Source organism: Carettochelys insculpta, chromosome 4 (assembly GCF_033958435.1).
Source record: "Carettochelys insculpta isolate YL-2023 chromosome 4, ASM3395843v1, whole genome shotgun sequence".
NCBI classification, from domain to species: domain Eukaryota; kingdom Metazoa; phylum Chordata; order Testudines; family Carettochelyidae; genus Carettochelys; species Carettochelys insculpta.
This window is the reverse complement of record NC_134140.1, coordinates 7,344,175-7,364,487: the sequence shown is the minus strand read 5'-3', so window position 1 is coordinate 7,364,487 and position 20,313 is coordinate 7,344,175. Positions and strand designations below refer to the sequence as shown.

The 20,313-nt window shown below is 44.2% G+C and overlaps 1 protein-coding gene across 3 annotated transcripts in view; it reads right to left on the bottom strand.

The window, feature by feature from the left end:
- SLC4A11 (solute carrier family 4 member 11) overlaps positions 1–20,313 on the bottom strand; it is a 173,834-nt gene that overhangs the window by 23,537 nt on the left and 129,984 nt on the right. For all 3 annotated transcript variants that reach the window (XM_074991656.1, XM_074991658.1, XM_074991657.1), the window contains exons 11-14: positions 18,392–18,505; positions 17,182–17,314; positions 16,006–16,079; positions 4,678–4,930 (exon numbers count right to left, since the gene is read on the bottom strand). In XM_074991656.1, the coding sequence (XP_074847757.1) occupies positions 4,678–4,930; positions 16,006–16,079; positions 17,182–17,314; positions 18,392–18,505 (574 nt within the window). The remainder of the gene's footprint in view (positions 1–4,677; positions 4,931–16,005; positions 16,080–17,181; positions 17,315–18,391; positions 18,506–20,313) is intronic.

Sequence of the window (20,313 nt, the reverse complement as noted above, 5' to 3'; positions counted from 1 at the left end):
AGGTAAGCGTCACCTACATTTACAGGGTACGAGTAAAAAGTTTCTAAATGATCTGGGAAAAGGCATAAACAGTAAAATGGCAAAATTTGCAGATGATCCACAATTGCTCCAGGTAGCAAAGTCCAGTACAGACTACAGGGTGCTAAAGGGATCTCACAAAATTGAGAGACAGGGCAGCAAAGTGACACTTAAGACAGAGATTTTTGGAGACACTGTGGATAGTTCTCTGAATACAGCCACTCAATGTGCAGCAACAATAAAAAAAATGAAGAGAAGGTTCGGCACTATCAGGAAAGAGATTGACAGTAAGCCAGAAAATATGGTAATGACACTATCTAATCCTGTACATAATCTTCACAGACTTTGAAAAAGCCTTTGACAGTGCTGACAGAGATACTTTGTAGAAACTGCTGTAATGCCATGGCATCCCATCCACAATTATTTACTTGATTTGGTCAAAGTACAAACCCTCGACATGGCAAGTAGTTCACAATAGTGTCTTGACAGAATCCTTCAACATCCTCTCAAGCGTGTGACAAGGGTACCTATTTTGTCACCTTTCCTGTTCTTGATCCAAAAGGACTAGACTATGAGCAGGACAACAGATGGCCATCACAATGAGGCATTCAGTGGACACTTGTCAACAGCTAGAGGACATTGATTTTGCTGATGGTGTCACCCTCCATTCACACTGACTTGAAAGTATAAAAAGGTCATAATGCTAGACAAAACAACCTCAGTGACTGGACTGAGCATTAACAAGGGAAAGACCAAGACAATGAGGATCAACCAGTCCAACACCGCCATCACAATGGGACAGGGTAAGCTGGAAGATGTGGAGCATTACAGGCAGGGATGGAGGAACAGATAAGGATATCAATGCCAGGATACGGAAAGCAACAGCTGCATTCAAGACTTTCCTTCCCCTGAGGAGGAGTTCACAAATAATAGCAGCAAAGACAAAACTGTGAATCTTCAACACAAAGGGGAAGAGTGTGCTCTTGTATGGATGGGAGACCTGGCATAGTCAAAAAAGTCTTCAAATCACAAGATACAGACATTAATAAATAGATGCCTGAGGTACATCCTGCAAATCAAATGTCAAGACCTTGTCACAAATGAGGAGCTTTGGAACAGAGCAGGACAAGAACCAATTGACATTGAAATCAAAAGAAGACAGTGGGGATGGCTAGGCCACACCCTCAGAAAACCATCATCCAGCAAAGTCCGCCAAGCTCTCACATGGAATCTGCAAGGAAAAGCAAAAGAGGAAGACCTCATACAACATGAAGATCTACTGAGATTGAAGGACAACTAGGGGACTCCTGGAGTCAGCTAAAAGTTTTGTCCTGAGAAAGCGTGAAGTGGAGGGGACTTGTGGATGACCTCTGCTCCACTCAGAGTACAAGGGATAAGGAGTAGTAAGCAGCATATAAATCCATGGTATACGCACACCTTGAATATGGAGTGTAGTTGTGGTTACATGGTCTCAAGTAAGATGTATTACACTGGGAATAGGTTCAGAGAAGAGCAACAAAAAGAATAGGGGGAGAGAACAGAATTCCATAGGAGGAGAGATTAAAAAGACTGGGAATTTTCAGCTTGGAAAAACGATGGTTTGGGGTGATCTTAATCAGGTCTATAAAGTTACGAAGGGATCAGAACAAGAGAGTTGGTGAGGTAACATATGACTGGAGCAGTGTCATGGTGGGGTACAAATCGTTCAGGAAGGCCAAGAGGGAGAGAAAGGGTGGAGGAGTTGCACTGTATTGTATGACACACCAGTAGGATTGCTCAGTGTTTCAGCATGAAACTGGACAAAACCCTCATGGGTCTCCTTGGGTTAAGATTAGAGGAGAGACTGAGAAGAGGGATGTTGTGGTGAGAGTCTGCTATCGACCACCAGACCAGGAAGATGTGGTAGACAAGGATTTCTTCAGGCAACTAAACAGAAATTACCAAATCACCGGCCCTGGTTCTCATGGGGAACTTCAATCACCAGGATATCTGCTAGGACAGCAATACAGCCAGGCGCAGACAGACAACCCACAAAGTTTTTGGTGTGGGCTGGGGACAACTTCCGGGTGCAAGTGCTGAAGGAAGAACCAATTACAGGGTTTTACTCTTCTTGACCTGCTGCTCACCAACAGGAAAGTATTGGTAAGGGAAGTGGAAGTAGGTGGCAACCTGGGCAGCAGGTTTCTGCAGGTTTCTACATGATAGCAACAAGAAAAGGTCAAGCAATGTATAAGACCCTTACACGGGGAAGGCAATCTAGTGACAGATGATGTGGAAAAAGCTGAAGTACTCAAATGTTTCACATACAAGATCAACTTCTAGACTGCCACTCTGGACAGCACAGTATGGGAAGAAGGTGGGCAGGAAAGAACAGTCTAAGAATTATTTAGCAAAGCTACACGTGCACAAGTTCATGGGGCTGGATCTAATGCAGCAGAAGGCGCCGAGGAAGTTGGCTGATGTGATTGCAGAGTCATTGGCCAATATCTCTCAAAACTCATGGCGATCCAGGGAGGTCCCAGACAAGTGGAAAAAGGCAAATGTAGTAGTCATCAACAAAAAAGAAAAGCAGAATCTGGAGAACCACAGATGGGTCAGCCTCATCTTAGTCCCTTGAGAAGTCATGGAGCTGGTCCTGAAAGAATATTTTGAGCACTTGGAGAGGAAGGTGATTAGGAACAGTCAACATGGATTCACCAAGGGAAAGTCATGCCTGACCAATGTAACTGCCTACTATGAAAAGTGATAACTCACTCTGTGGATATAGGGAAAATAGCAGACATGTTAAAACTTGACTTTGACAAAGCTTTTGACACAGTCTCACACAATATTATTGCCAGTAAGTTAAAGCACTATGGTTAGGGTGAATAGACTACAAGGTGGATAGGAAGGTAGCTAAAATATCAGACTCAATGGATAACAACCCTGCAGCCAATGTCAAGCAGAGTGCCTCAGGGGTCAGTCCTGGGGCTGGGTTTTATTCGACATCTTAGTTATTTAGATGATGGGATGAGTAGCACCCTCTGCAAGTTTGCAGCTGACATTAAGTTAGGCAGAAAGGTGGCTACACTGGAGGACAGTGATGGGGTCCAGAGTGAGTTAGATAAATTGGACAACTGGGCTTATTTAGATTGCAAAAGGGATGAGTGAGGGGGAATGTGAAAGATGTCTTCAGCTACCGGAAGGCGGGGGGGCGGTTCTAAAGGGGATGGAGAAAGGCTGTTCTCAGTGGTGGCAGATGACAGAACAAGGACCAATGGTCTCGAGTTATAGGAAGCGAGGTCTAGGCAGGATATTAGGAAAGTCTACTTCGCCAGGAGGGTGGTGAAGCACTGGAATGCGTTGCCTAGAGAGGTGGTGGAACCTCCATCCCTAGAGGTTTTTAAGTCCCAGCTTGACAAAGTCCTAGCTGGGATGATTTAGTTGGGATTGGCCCTGCTTCAGGCAGGGGCTGGACTTGATTATCTCCTGGAGATCTCCTCCAGCCTTAAAATTCTATGATCACAAGCGGTGTGGAAAATGTGAGTAAGAAACTGTTCTTTACCCTTTCACATAAGCACAAGAACCAGGACTCTCCCAGTGAAACTGAAGCAGGAGGTTTAAAGCAAGTCAAGGAAGTACTCTCTCACACAACGCACAAACAACCTGCAGTTTAGGAAGGGGATATTGTGAAGGTCAAAAACAAATAGGGTAAAAAATAAGCTCAGTTCTTGGAGAACAGATCTGTCAATGGCTATTAGCAAAGATGGTCAGGGACACAACCCCATGCTCTGGGTGTCCTTAGCCTCTGGCTGTCAGAAGTTGGGAGCAGACAACAGTGCAGAATCACTTGAGGATTGCTTGGTCTGTCCATGCCTTCTGGAGCTCCTGGCACTGGCCAACAACGGACTGGGTTAGATGGACCATTTGTCTAACCCAGGGTGCCTGTGTGAGATGAACTGGGCTTTAGCCACAGAGCCTCAAGAGAAGCATATATGATTCTCCCACGCTTTCAAAATCTACTACTGTCTTGATATGCTCAGCAAGATATGGAAACACATCTTCCACCACTTAAACAAGCACTTAATTAGCATTTGAATATTTGCCCAGCCAAGCAATAAGTGTTCATTGCAGCCCATCGGTCCTCTCAGGGCCCACTGCTGAATTTTGTTGATGGGTGCTCCTTGACAACATGTCATTGTTTGATTTCTGCTGCAGCAACAGCTTGCGGGTGATGGGGATTTTCCAGATGGCCAGCCACACTAAAGCCTGTTCTTGTTCCCACTGAAGTCAATGACAAAACTTCCACTAACTTTGCTAAGGGTATATCTACAGTGCAATTAAAAGCAGAGACTAGCCCCCCCACCAACAGACTTGGGCTTCCAGGTGTCAGGTAAAGGGGCGGTTTAACTGTGATGAGGACGTTTGGATTCAGGCTAGAACTGAGGCAAGATGGGCAATTCTCAGAGGCTAGGTTGCAGCCTGATGGCTACCCTGTAGTTAAAAACGGTTCTTGAGCCCGACCCCTGGAAGTCTAAGTCTATTGGGTCAGACTAGCACCAAGTGTCTAACTCCAGGGTAGACGTATACTAGACTCAAGACCGGGATAGGAGTGATGATGAGTTGCCAGCGAGTCACATGAAAGTCTATAAAGAGAAGTCTAAGGCTGACGTAACTCACCTTTTCTTAAACTGATACAACGTGTGACCCAGCCAGAGGGTTCCCAACATCAACATGAGACTAAGGACTGCAGTTTCACGTCCACAATGCATGACGTCATTCACGCCTGTCTGATTCTCTGGCGACATAGACCTGTTCACTGAGGAATTCAGCAAGGTGGTGGCATTGATGCTGAGGCCTGGCATTACGTTAGCACGTGCGTTTCCCAAGTAACTGTCTCCTTGGTGCTCAGAGTAGTAATATTTCTTAAAAACTGCACAAAACAACAAAAGAGGCAAATGTTAGGCTCGCTGGACCTTGCAGTATTAACTTCCATGGTGTTCTTTTCTTGCAGCGGCACAGGTACTGACTGAGGGTATGCTTTGGGACTGGAAAAAGAAAAGAATGGGTGCTTGGGAACTACTGTTGGCAATGTTCCCTGTAAGCAGAGCACTTGGGTGGTCACCAAGAAGAGATTCAGGTGCTGTCTAATTGATTAGCAGAGCACCCACAGCAGGCAATGTGTGTTTCTTTTGTTGGTGCACATAAAAATTTATTCCACCTACGGATGGAAAAAATTAGAGGAAATGCTGATGGTCAGTCCCTGCTGTTCCTGGCGGAGGCAGGGCCAGGCAGCCCTGCAGGCACATTGCCTCCATGCCCCCTCCCTAAGCACTGATTCTGGGGCTCCCAGCCAAGGGGACCTGCGGGGGGCAGTGCCTGCAGATGGAGGCAGCATGGCTCCCTACCCCAAATCCAGCACCCTGAGCCCTCACATGTGCCTGTGTTTCACAGCCCCTCCTATACCTCTGCCCATAACACCCCCACACAATCTAAGCTGCTCCCTCTGAGTTACATAGCATTTTTAATTTACTGACACTCCTCCATCCCACAAGTATGCCTGCTAAAAAGCTTACACTGTAGAACAAACATGCAGAAGGTACGTTCCTACACGCACTAGTGCACCCTTTTAAAGATGCCAAGTATAGTTTTATAAGACAGATGAATTAACTGAGAAACATCTTTGTAAGCATGCTCCAAATCTAACTTTGCAAAATGCATTTACTGAGTTACTACAATTTACCAGGTCTGTTAGAACTAGCTTAAAAATTACTCTCAACCGTGACAAACCCACACATGCCTGCTTTAAGAATCCAGATTAAATACCCTATAATGCTTCATAAGATCCATAAAATACATAGTGATTGCCTACATTAAAGTTGCTGCATTGAGATATTTATAATAATGAGTAGGTGGTGTGACGATATCATTCACAGTAGTATTAGAGGAATACTTCTGGAAGGTCTGGCACTGGATGGGTCTCATCACACCTGATGGAAGATGCCACAGTCTCAGATGACGTGATGCTCAAGAACCTGGCGAACTGATTAGGAAAAGCAGCCAGGAAAGGCAGTTGGGCGAAGGGTAAGATACAGACCAACAGGAGGAGAGAAGGAAAGGAAATGGAACTGAAGGGGAGAGGTATGTGCCAGCCACCGTGGAGAAAGCCAGCCAGCCAAAGGTGGAATGAGTCTTAGGAGACCTTGAAATTGTGTGCCAAGCCAGCTGAAATGCGTTTGTCAGAAAATTTTTGGGAACAATTTTTTTTTGAACCATGAACATCTTGGCAGAATTTTTTTTTGTTTTGGGCAAAAATCTTCCCAGGAATTTGAGGAATTATCCTTGAGGAAGTTGGACGGTTGGGGAGATCAGAAAATGAATATTTAGGGGGTAACATTTTGGTTTTCAGGAATTGAACTTTTTCTTGTATCCCATAAAAATGGCTTTTAAAAATTTTCTCCCCCTCACCCCCAGTTTTATGTTTCGATTTACCCCACAAAAACTATATGGTTTCTATAAACAATAAAATCCTGTGAAATATAATTGTCATTTTTGGACCAGATCTAGTTCCATAAGACCACGGACTAGACTTTAAATTTCTGCCTGGGAGGCTACCCAAACGTGGATAAGATCCTCTTTTAACTACACTGCCATTTTATTGATGGCTCCCAGCCGAATACCATTGCTATTGCATTAGTGCCAAAGAAAAGGATTATTTTGTGCAGCAGAGCCTAGCATAATCAGACCATGAAAATATGATCTCTCTTAAAGAGCTGACAATCTAAGTTATAGGAAGATGTAGTAGGTGGATTGAACAAATGAATGGAAAAGGGTAACAGTACAGCATGCAACAGTCATGCAACAGTGGAGGTCTTAGGTCCCTACCCAGATGCATATTTCTAAAATGTTTCATTACTTACGTTACAATGAGCATATTTTTAAAAAGTCAGAATTCATGTCCTACCTTTTAAATTTCTCTCAGATTTGGCATGGAAAATGTTACTTTTGTTGCCAGAATGACTGTCAATTTCATTGAGATTCTAATGTACTTAAACAATTCTGCAATGCAGCAAGTATAGTAGGAGAATATTTATTATAGTAAATTGCTCCTAGATTGTTATTAATTTTCTAGAGCTTGTAGGTTCTGTTTGCTTTTTTTTTTCCTATTATTTTAATAGAACTGCATTTTGGGCAAAAGCTATCTTGCTAGTTTTCTTTTATTAAAAGAGGCCAACACTTCTGATTTGAATCATCACAGAGCTCTGAAATCTGATTAGATAATATATTCACTGGTCATTGTATATCCCTAGCTCAGTACAGCTAGAAGTCAATCTTGCCAGAGATGAATGCCACATGACATCATCAGAAATTCACCAGGAACTCTATCACAGAGGTATTGAATAATAAATTAAGGATAACAACGCATCTCATTGGAAGACCTCAAAATGTTTTACAACGTTAATTAAACCTACAACACCCCCCTAAAGTCGGTATTGTCGTGCCCCTTTGGAAGACAGGCAAGCTGAGGCACAGGGTTCTGAGACAACTGGGCTGGACTGGAATTGTAAAACAAAATCCACAAGTTTTGACCTGCAGTCTACTGCTCTGACCATTACAGTACATTCCTAACAGCAGCAACAGCAATAATGCAGGAGAAGTAACATGTAACTGGAGTTCAAAACCTGTAACAGGTCTCAGTTTTTCCTGATTGACTGTTAGCCCAATGTAAATAAACACTCTGCTTTAATGACTGACACACTGGTCTATTCTATTGCGTACATCTACATAGGTTAAGATAAGACCAGGACATTCAAAATAATGCTGATATCTGAAGTCATCCTGTTGGTCTAGCTATCACAGATGTTCTAGGAACAAGTGATTTCATATTCAGCATTACTGGGATACCGGCATACAACAGAATAGGTTTAGAATTAAGCATAGATCTTAAAATAATTTCAAGATTGCTACAGATTTGTATCACTTCACATTTTAGTTGAATGCAGCAGGTACATTATATGTATTCACTTTGATTAAGTGTTGAGGAAAACTCAGCTGATATTTCACCCACATTTTACTTACTATAATGTGCATTCTGATTGCAGTGATTGGCAGTTTCATATCAGTCTGCCACGTAACGAGGATTTAGTATTTAATATTCAGCTGCTGCCTACTACACAGTCTCTTCTGAGACATTGCAGAACAGTGGTGTTCTTTGCATTCGTTCATTAGACCAGTGGTTCCCAACCTTTTCACTAGTGCAAGCCCCAACTGACTCCCTCAAACCATTTGCAGACTCCCATTAATGCCAGTTCTGGCTGCTCTGAACTCTTCATTAAGGCCGTGCCTACACAAGCCCCCTCCCTTTGGAAATGGGCATGTTAATGAGGGAGTTCGAAAGATGCTAATTAGGTGCTGCCATAAATATGCTTTCGAATCATGTGCCGCCCCTGTAGCCAGGGGCCTTTCAAAACAAGCCTCCAGTCTTTGAAAGCCCCTTCTTCCCAAAACAAATGGAAAGAAGGGGCTTTGAAAAACTGGGAGGGTTGTTTCAAAAGGACCCCGGCTACATGGGCGGCGCACGATTTGAAAGCAGCACTTTCAAATCGCTGTGGCCGCCATTATGCCAATGAGGTGCTGCATATTCATGGCAGTGCCTCATTAGCATCTTTCGAACTCCCTCATTAGCATGCCTCTTCCAAAAGAAAGGGGCTTATGTAGACACAGCCTAAATGAAAAGGGAAACCACAAAATAGACTTCTGGACAGCAAACAACAACATTATTGGAAGATATTTAATTTTAAAATAATAATAGATTGTAACTTTGCAATTTATTTAAAACTTATTTGGTATGATTATTTTTTTCATGTCCCCCTTCAATACCTTTGTGAACCCCCAGGGGTCTGCAGACCCCAGATTGGGAACCACTGAATTAGAGAAAGCACTTTAAGGAGAAAGTGGTTTGCTTTAAACTGAACTGTCCTAAAATGTGGTTCATTTCTCGTTCCCCGATCTGGTTTACCTTTCTTGTTTACTTAAGCTACTACAGAACTATGTCCCGCAGAGTGCAAGCGTCAAGATCAAATAGAAGCATGGCTGAGGTGGTTGGGGTGTGAGTTGAAAACAGCTATGACTGGCAATAGTAAGAAGAATGCACGTGTTTGAACTGTTGTATGTAAGAATACCTCACCCCCTAATTTCCTGTATATATAAGGATACCTTGCAAAGCATATATGAAAACAACATGGCTTAGCAAACATGGTCTTCCTTTAGAGCAGTGTGCTGCTGAATGCACTTCCTGACACTGTTTTTTAAGGAAGCAGGAATGTTATAGCAGCCTAGTGTCTGGACAGCTGATGTATTATTCAACCCTCCAGCACAAAAGAACAGGCCTCAACACCCTTTTGATTCCCCTAGCAGCACAACTATCCCTCCATAAGAACGTCCATCAGACCAAAGGGTCTAGCTCAGTATCCTGTGTTCCAACAGTGGACAATGCAACATGTCCAAGAGGGAATGAATAGACCAGGTAATCAACTGAACCCTCCTGTCACGCATTTCCAGCTTCTGAAAAACAGAGGCCATTGACACCACACCTGCCCATCCTGACTAATAGCCACTGAAGGACCTAACCTCCATGGAATTTATCTAGCTCTTTTTTGAAGCCTGTTATAGTCTTGACTTCACATCATCCTCTGGGAAGGAATTCCATGGGATGACTGTGCGTTGAACGAACAAATACTTCCTTTTGTTTCAAACCTGCTACCTAATAATTTCATTAGGTGATCCCTAGTTCTTGTGCTATGGGAAAAAGTAAATAACTTTTCCTTATTCATTTTCACCACACTGGTCGCTATTTTATAGACCTCTCTCATATCCCCCTTTACTTTCTCTCATTCTAAACCAAAAAGTCTCAGTGTTTTTAATTTGTCCTCATATGGCAGCTGTTTCATACCCTGATCATTTCAGTTGTGCTTCTCTGAACTTTTTCAAATGTCAAGGTATCTTATGAGATGAGGCAACCACATCTGAATGCAGTATTCAAGACGTGGGCATACCAGGGATTTATATAGAGGCAATAAAATAGTCTCATCCCTTTCTTAATTATTCCTAACATGCTTTTTGACTGCTGCTGAACATTGAGTGGATGATTTCACACAGAACTATCCACAACAACGCCAAGATCTCTGTCTTGAATGGTAACAGTTAATTAAATCCCCATAATTTTGCATGTATAGTTGGGATTATATTTTCCCATGTGTATCACTCTGCATTTAACAACATTAAAATTCATCTGCTATTTTAAGAACATAAGAACATAAGAATGGCCATACTGGGTCAGACCAAAGGTCCATCAAGCCCAGCATCCCATCTGCCGACGGTGGCCAATGCCAGGCGCCCCAGAGAAGGAGAACAGAAGACAAGTGATTTATCTCCTGCCATCCATCTCCTGCCCTTGTTATGAAGGCTAGGGCACCATACTTTATCCCTGGCTAATAGCCATTTATGGACCTGACCTGCAAAAATTTATCAAGCTCTTTTTTAAACCCTAATAGAGTCCTGGCCTTCACAGCCGCCTCGGGCAAGGAGTTCCACAGGTTGACTGTGCGCTGTGTGAAGAAAAATTTCCTTTTATTAGTTTTGAACCCACTACCCATCAATTTCATTTGGTGTCCCCTAGTTCTTGTATTATGGGAAAAGGTAAATAATTTTTCTATATTCACTTTCTCCACACCATTCATGATTTTATATACCTCTATCATATCGCCCCTCAATCGCCTCTTTTCCAAACTGAAAAGTCCCAGTCTCTCTAGCCTCTCCCCATATGGGACCCTTTCCAAGCCCCTAATCATCTTAGTCGCCCTTTTCTGAACCTTTTCTAATGCCAATATATCTTTTTTGAGGTGAGGAGACCACATCTGCACGCAGTACTCGAGATGTGGGCGTACCATAGTTTTATATAGGGGAAGTATGATATCTTTTGTCTTATTATCGATCCCTTTTTTAATAATTCCTAACATCCTATTTGCCTTACTAACTGCCGCTGCACACTGCGTGGATGTCTTCAGAGAACTATCCACTATAACTCCAAGATCCCTTTCCTGATCTGTCGTAGCTAAATTTGACCCCATCATGTAGTACGTGTAATTTGGGTTATTTTTTCCAACATGCATTACCTTACACTTACCCACATTAAATTTCATTTGCCATTTTGCTGCCCAATCACTCAGTTTGCTGAGATCTTTTTGTAGTTCTTCACAATCCCTTTTGCTTTTGACTGTCCTGAACAACTTGGTGTCATCTGCAAACTTTGCCACCTCACTGCTTACCTCATTTTCCAGATCATTGATGAACAAGTTGAACAGGATCGGTCCCAGGACTGAGCCCTGGGGAACACCACTAGTTACCCCCCTCCATTGTGAAAATTTACCATTTATTCCCACCCTTTGTTTTCTGCCCAGTCACCCAGTTTTGTGAGAACAATAAGGTAGGCAAAACCAGTCACAGAAAGGTCAAGTGTTCTGCTGATTTCACCATCATTCAGTCAGTCCGCAGGAGAATTTATAAAGGATCAGAAGTGTCTGGCAAAGCCTTACTTCCATGATTCTGCCCATACCTTTTGAATGTTCAAACGGGTAGACTGAAGACACATGCAGACTTTTTATACTGAAGTAAAATCACCTGTTATGGTGAACCTCAGTCTTCAATGTGACGAGAAGACAGCTACTTGGATCAATGCAACAGACTGTGCTTAAGAAAGCCAGTAACAGTGTTGGGCAGTGAGGGCCATGGAAGTTTCAAACACATCATAGAAGTACTCGGCTGCAAGGTACCCTTTAACGTGAAAAAGCTGTGCACCTGAACTCCCATGGTCTATGCTGAAAGTTGACTTTGGGATGTCTACATCTACCATAAGAAGCAGCACTGCCTAATATTAAAGTTACCTTAATAAAGACTCTGATTTCAGAGTCCCACCCCTTAATAAAGACTCTGATTTCAGTTGCTTATAAAACTTCAAACTTTATCCGCTGCGGGAGAAATTTTAAATGTTAGTCTTCTACATCAGGCTGCATTTCTTTTTGGAAAATTTCAGCCAAAAGCATGCACTCAGGTCAGTCAAATTTCAGCCAAGAGTCATGCAGTCACTTCTGGGAATGAGGCTAAGGGAAATACATTTTGTTGAAGCTTTTGTTGAGAAGCTCTAGTGCCCCAGGCTTTGGAACAAGGGCTTGAAAGTTGAAAGTCTGCCTCAATTTGGCCATTTAAAAAACAGCTGAGTAGAAATTTGTTTTTGCTTTGAAGATAAATTCCCTGAAGATTCTGTTGTACTGGGGATGCTCCAGTCGGAGGCGAGTGGGGCTTTCCCCACCAATTCCAGTTCTGGACTGCTGGGGACCTGGCATTCGACTTGAGAGCAGGGAGCATTCCTCTCCTGTACTGCCAATGTCCCAAACATGGGGAAAGCTGCCAGCTTTAAAATCAGAAGGAAGAAGAGACTGACTACAAGAGGACTGGGATGGGAGGCTGGCAGGGAGAGTTGCAGGTGGGGAGGAAGACAAAGAGGAAAGAAAGGAAAGCGATTGGGAACCAGCGGTGGCAGGTGAAGGAAACTGGGAGTATCAGTGTATCGCGTGGGGAGGAGCCAGGTTGCAGGGGAAGAAATGGGGACTGGCTGGGCAAAGACACTGGACAGGAACTGGAGTGAATATCAGCACAGATTGCATGAGGAGTTGAGAGAGGGAGACAGACGGGAAGCAAGTAGGGATGGGGAATGAGGGGATGACTGGAGGCTGGGAAGAGACAGACTGGATGAACAGCTGATGGAGAAGGAGACTGGCAATAGGGCGGGAGGGGATTCCATAGGGGTGAGAAAGTTTTACAGGCTGCAGAGGATGTAAAGGGAGAATGGGTGGCAAAGGTTGTAGTCACCAGCTCACATCCCCTCCAGTGCCTGGAATGGAACTTCAGATTCATGTGTCTCACCTTTGCTCTGCTATCTGCAAACATCTGTGAAGCCCAGGTAAAGTGTGTGGCTCATCCGCTTTAGATCTGGCCTGCAAAGGATGGCAGCTACTGCCATCAGCTGCCCCACCCACCCAAGGAGCAGAGGGGGTTGGGCTTTTGCATTTTGATGGGGGCAAGCGTTGTACAGGTCCTGAGGTGCCCTGAACAAAACTGGGTTCAATCTCCGACACAGCATTTCTACATGATGCTAGTCAAGTTGTTTCCATGGGTGATCACTAATTGCATGTTCCTCATTTTCTGGGTGACCAGCTTGGGACCCTAGGGTCTGATATGCAGAAATGCTGAGTGTTCTCAGCTGCTACTGACATCAATGGGAGCTGAGCTTGGAACACAGGAAACGCCAAGTACTTAGACAAATCAGATCCCAGACATCAAATCGGGCACTCAAATAACAGATGCTTCAGATTTCAATCTCTGCAGGCCTCACTTGCCCATCAGAAAAATAGGGATAGAACCGAACACCTCACTGGTGTGTTGCGAAACTAAATTAAATTGTTTGTGAGAGACACAAACTATTGTTATCAGCACCATAAAAGATGGTAAATTAGTAGTTCTGTCTTCATAGCCTCTTGAATAGTGTGCAGTAATACAGGCCTGGGGCCACACATTGAACAAAGAGGATTAAAAACACAGAACAGCTGTTCATTGAGTGAGCACAGCCCATCGTGTGCTCTGAATGAGGCAGGGATCCTGTGCAAAATATAGAAAGTGATGAAGCAACTGAAGACTATCACAATGCATATGCACAAGGGGACAAATTAGCATTGCTCAAGCAACCCTAACTCTGGCATTTCCTAACTTCTCAGAACTTTATTGTGTGGGCTTACTAACGTTCTCTCCATGTTATTTTAAGTGTGCGACCTATAGAGCAGAGGGTGCAGGTTCTAAGAACTACAAATCACACCATGGGGACCACCTTAAAGACAAAGGATTCAAGGCAGCCAGATTCAAAACCCCTTTTACCCTCTTAGCATCAGACAAAAAACCCCAAAAAGGTACAGTAGCTAATCCCTCATTCAAAGTATATTCAAGGCAAAAGGAAGGACAGGAAAGGTTAGCGTGCAGTTTCTGAAGAAGAGCTCTCATCTTGTTTGTGCCCTGTCCTGTTGCCTGAGTCAGGAAGGGACAAGGCTGCAGAAGATTTGTTAGTCTTACCAACGTCACACACTGCAGAGTGTCTGAGTCGGGAGAGACCAGAAGCGCTTACTTTAGATACTTCCTGACAGGCATTTACTGCAACTCTGTACACTTCCCTCTAAGGGAGCCGGACTGGTGTGGCAGCTCTTTAAGACTCTTGTGGAATCTCCCTCTGATCATAGTATCGGAGGGGTAGCCGTGTTAGTCTGGAACTGTAACGGCAACGAAGGGTCCTGTGGCACCTTATAGACTATTTTGAGCATGAGCTTTCTTGAGCACAGACTCACTTCATCAGATGCTGGTCTTGGAAATCTGCAGGGCCAGGTCTAAACTCCTGCCTGCCACACAGAGCCACAGCAGTGGTACCACTAACTCAGCCAGCAATATCATCAATCTGTCCAGCTACACACTGAGCTCAGCACCCTTGCTCTGGCTTATTTATACCTGGCCCTGCAGATTTCCAAGACCAGCATCTGATGAAGTGAGTCTGTGCTCACGAAAGCTCATCCTCAAAACTTTTCTGTTAGTCTATAAGGTGCCACAGGATCCTTCGTTGCTGTCTCTGATCATAGGTGAAGCCTGTGTGTGACCCGGCTGTCTTGTGGCACCCTGTATACGGAACGTGCTAGGGCGCTGTCTCACCCACGTGTGCATCGTGCGACTAGATGTGAATAGGGAACATGGCAGATCTGGAACAGCTTCCTAGAGACGAACTGTATTTGTGATTTGTGTTTAGGAGCAGGCGTTTTGCTGCAGCGCCTGTGGCACCTGCACAGCCTGAGCAGCTGCGGTCTGGCAGGAGGTGACCCACAGCGATTTTCAGAGAGGATGTGGCGAGCACAGAATCCTCTGAAGTGCTGAGCTTTGCCTGCTCCACAGGGCCCGTCTAAATGGTACCTAGTTCCATTGATGATGTTGCCTTTCACACAGAGCTATGTTAGCCGGCACTAGGCACCTTTTAGAGCACACTAGCAGGGTTCATACAGGGCAGCTGGAACACAATACTTGAGACCACTCTGCATTTTACATCCCTTAAGATCAGGCACAGGCTGTAAGAACCAGCTCTCTCATAGCTCAATGCTACAGACCTGGACTCCAGAGTTCAGGTAGGCTATATAGCGGGTTAGGGCCTCATTCCCTCCCCTCTTTCACCCTGTTTGCAGTGCTCCCTGTAAGCTGAGTCCTTTGGCAGCCACCCACGAGAGATTCAGGTGCCACTCAGTTAATTAGAGGAGCACCCCACAGCCAGCAGCATGTGCTTCTACATGGCTTGGTGCATGTAACAAAATTTAGAAGAATTTGAAGAACAAAATTTATTCCGTTCAGGGGACAGAAAAAAATTAGAGGGAACACTGCCCACATGCCTCAAAATTCACTGTGCTATCAATGGGGGGAGAGAGCAGCCAGTCCATTGAATCTCAAATGAAGGTGAATTTGTGTTGAACAGAGCTTTGAAAGACAAATTAAATGGTTCAGTATAAAGTATGTGGGTGGCAGGAAGCAAAAATTTCTACCGCATCTCTGAACTGTGCCTTCTCATTTCCATTTCAGTCTCTGATCCTAACAAAAAGCTGAAATGAGAAAGGGTATAGTACAGCCTACGTGTCCAAAACAAAACCTTGTCAGGAATTCATCTCCCCATCAACACGTTTTAGAAAAACCGAAGAACCCTCAATGAATAATGAATAGACAAGCAAACGCTGTGCATGCGGCCAAACCCATTTTGCTGGGCGTTCTAGAACATGGTACGCACTGAAAAGACAATTTACGGTTGCAACTTAGCTATTTTCTTTTTGCAACAAAATTAAGTACCTGAACTGAAGAACACCACCTTCTTTCAACGCTTACCTTTTATTATCCCTTTGAGTGCATCAAGCACAAATGTAATTGATATAAAAAGTGCAATGATTTCTTCTGTTGATCTACAAAACAAAAACAAAATCAGCCCCATGGATTAATATGGTCTGAGTCATAAAGCCTGAACACCCTCCACTATGTTAATATCCTTGTTATTTAATGGGAAAGCGGACAGATTTTAGTTACACACATTTTGCAAGAAGTAGTACTAAAATCTGAAACAAGCACCCGATGTCCAAAAGCTGAACTAGGTATTCTCAGTTGAGTAGAGTATTCTAGTGGTGTATCTCAGGTCTTGCTTAGTTTGCTCTAAGTGGGGGGTACGAATCTATTGTGCACTAACCTGCTGAAGGTAGACTGTCCCTCCAGACCCCATTGGTGCATATTCACCATTCAATTAATGTGCTTTGATCTAGTCCTCTTTGAAACAGGAACAGATCAAAGCTTATGTATAAATTGTTAAAAATGTAAGAATGGCCATATTGGGTCAGACCAAAGGTCTATCTAGCCTAGTTTCATGTCTTTTGACAGAGGCCAATACCAGGTGCTGCAGAGGGAGTGAACAGAACAGTTAATCACCAAAGTGATCCCTCTGCTCATACCCATTTCCAACCTCTAACAAACAGAGGCTAGGGACACCATTCCTATCCATCCTGGCTAATAGGCATTGATGAACCAAATCTCCATGATTTTATCTAGCTCTCTTTTTTGAGTCCTGTTAAAAGTCCTGGCCTTCACAATTTCTGCTGGAAAGGAGTGCCACAGGCCAACCATGCGCTGTGTGAAGAAAAACTTCCTTTTGTCAGTTTTAAACCTGCTACCCATTAACTTCATTTGGTGACTCCTAGTTCTTTTGTTTGGGAACAACTTTTCCTTATTCATTTTTTCCACATCAGTCATGATTTTATAGACCTCTATAATATCCCCACTTAGTTTCCTCTTTTCTAAGCTGAAATGTCAATGCACATCAGCGAGGTCCACATGGAAAGTTAGTCCATGGCAAAGCAGTATTGGTTCAGTTCATAGCCAAACTTACCGTGAATTAAGTGTTTATGTAAAGAAGCCCATAGATTTTATGGCAAATTCACAATTAGAACTTCTGGAACATATGTTTTCCTGAATAGCAGAATTAAAATGGGACTGCCTTTGAAAAAAAGCGAGCATTACCTTTTAAAGAGCTTCATTACAAGACTGAAGTTAAAGAGAGAGTACAGCACCAGGAAAAAACTGTTCCACAGTCCAATCAAGGCGTAGAAAGCACTAAAATCCAAGCTGTAGTCATCACAGATCCCTCGGATCACTGCAAAAACCAGCAAAACATTCAGTTGTGGATTCATGTTTACTATTTTATAAATAAACCACACAATTTTAGCGAGTTTAAAGTCACAAGGGACCATTAGATCATAGAGTCTGACCTCCCACATGACACAGGCTATTAAGTTTCATCCAGCTACCCCTGTACTAAGCCCAATAACTTGTGTTTGGCTGAAGCACTAATTTGTTCAAATGCAGTAAATAGGCAATAGCTTCGATTCCATCTGTCAACACTATGAACTGTTCCAAAGCTAACGGGAGGTTTAACGCTTACAGGAAAAAGAACGAGTGCGTCGTGCATTGCATATTTTCATCATTTGTCTGCTGTAGAGTTTTCTAGATACCATCTAACCACATCCGATGCAGCACATCTTGACAGTCAATTGGTCCCCAAGGCTTGTCAATGAGCACTGGTAGCACAGCACAAGCAGAGGACCAGTTGAAAAAATGGTAATAAAATGTCAGCACCAATATCTAAAGAATGATACTTGGAAAAAAATCTTGTTCAAGTGTTTCTGTTGAAGAGAGCCAAGTAGTAAGTTTGCCTCCTGAAGAAAACTAAGCCACCAAACCACCTTTGGTAATTTGGCTCAGTGGACCTATAACGCAAATACTCTGGGGAAATCCAACTATTTTGTACCTTCAGCTAAAAAAAAGCTACAGTCACCAACTAGATATTGATGACAATCCACCCATCACACCTTATTAGACCAATTTATAAAGCGTGTCTACTGCAGTCCCTGAGCCACCGTGCACAGAAATACGTATTCCAAAGCGAGAATAAAAAATCCCATGCAAATTCAATTTTATTTTCATAAAAAACTGCATTAGATTTCATTTAAAATTATACTAATAGAAATCTCAGTGAAACAATTCTACAGACAAACGTTCCCTAAAGCCCTTTTGCAGGGCTAAGAGCAAGTCTTGGCTTTGTGTCACCGTAGGCATAGAAGAGATTTACTTAGTGTAGGTCTAAGGGACATAAGGCTCTCCGAGTGCGTGTCATCTCAATAATTCTGACAACAGCATGTTCTCCATCCACTATACGCCTTAGTAAACTTACCATTGATGTACAACGCTAAAGGAGCTGTGGTTAAGAGTACAACTAATGGCTGCCCTGAAAATAGAGCATAAAGAAGTCCACCAATGCACTGGCCAACAATTGTCTTCTGCACATCTGAAAATAATTAAAAAGTATATTTAAGGCCAAGGATTTACGAACACACACCCTACTATGGGTATGGTGACAGTGTAATTAAAAACCCACAGTTTGCTCAGGCAGGAATCTGGCCTGTAGATCTCACAAGGAGGGAGGGTCCCAGAATCCAAGCTCCAGCCCCAGCCTGAAGGTCTAAATCACAATTAAAACAGTGCCTAAGCCCAAGCCCTGTGAGTCCAAAATCAGCCGGTAAACTGCAGATGTTTCACTGAAGCATACACATTCCCTTAGTGATCAGCTGGGGTTGTTATTGTGCTAATGTAAGCCACCCGTGTCATGAACGCTAGCCACTAATGGCACACACTGAGAACAAGACTATTCAAACACACAATTGCCCCCTGGTAGCAGTTAACGTGCAAAGGGAACAATCGTTACTGGAGAATTCAAACGGAAGGCACTAACCAAACTTGCATTTGTAGTCTAAAGAGAGACCTGGGATCCCAGGCAAATGCCCTTTCGCACATGGGACAGAGGGATGACTTTTAAAGCAACGGTTCTCAAACTTATTGGATTCCACCCCCCCAGTTCTGGGGGGTCCAAAATCATCTGCACACCTTCCCCCTTGCCCTCCATTCCCACACTGCTGCCCAGGCAGAGCAGAGAGCCGCAGTTGACTGCCAGGTGCACCCTCTGAAGGCAGCACTTCACCAGCAGCAGTGCAGTAGTCAGGGTTGCAAAGGGGTATTTGTCAATCTCAAATTTTTACTGCAGACTTCACACCCCACAGCCAGCCCTGCTGCTTAGGCGCAGCTGGAGATTTGCTGCTGCCTCTTGGAGAGGGACTGCGGGGCTGGTGCAGGAGAGGAGAGTCTGAACCATGGGTCATGGGCAGTGGGGCCAACAGCCACCACAGGCCCAGGGCCCAGGTGAGAGAAGGGGCAGGACTGAGGGTGGAAGGGATAGGTCTTAGGGCAGTCAGCTCCCAGGCTCCTCCTGTGCTCCCTCAGATCCATGCTCTGCAGCGTTTCAGAGGGGCCTGGAGTTCTGGGCCCCTTTGAAATGCTGGGCCCCAGGGCAACTGCCCCCTTTGCCTGCCCTGTTGGCAGGCCTAGTAGTGGGATTTCAGCTGTCGGCCCCAGCCAGAGGGGCTCCAGTTGTCCCCTTCATCTCTTCCCCCGCCTCCCTGGTGTGCAAGACCTACCTGCAGGAGCCCCATCGCCCCCGGGGCTGACAGCCTGAGTTCATTTAAAAATGAAAAAAGTGTACAGCTGGTGCCTCCCTTGACACATCCCCGAACCTCCTGTGGGAGGCACTCCCCGGTGTCTGAGAATCGCTGTTCTGAAGCGTATCAGGAGTAGCCGCGTTAGCCTGTATCTGAAAAATGAGAAGCCCTGTGGCACCTTAGAGGCGAACAGATTTATTGGAGCATGAGCTTCGGTGGGCAAAGACCCACTTCGCCATGTATCGGATGAAGGGGGGCTTTGCCCACAAAAGCTCATGCTCCAATAAATCTGTTCACCTCTAAGGTGCCACAGGGCTTCTCGTTGTTTTTGTTTTTAAGTGAAACGGAGCAATTTTTCACACCTAAACTGGTGATGAACAGGGCTGGATTCCCATCTGTAAGGCGGCGCTCTTGAATTATGAGCACAGAGCAAAGGGGCTTCAGTGAACGTGAATCAGGTGTGCAGCAAAGATGGGCTGGGCCATGCTATAAGAGAAAGCACACATCTTCCACCAGGCTAATTATCTGCCTTACAGTATCAACCCCAAGTCTTGGGCAGGCACAGGGCTCCATTCTGTCAGATGTTTTACACACACATAGCAAG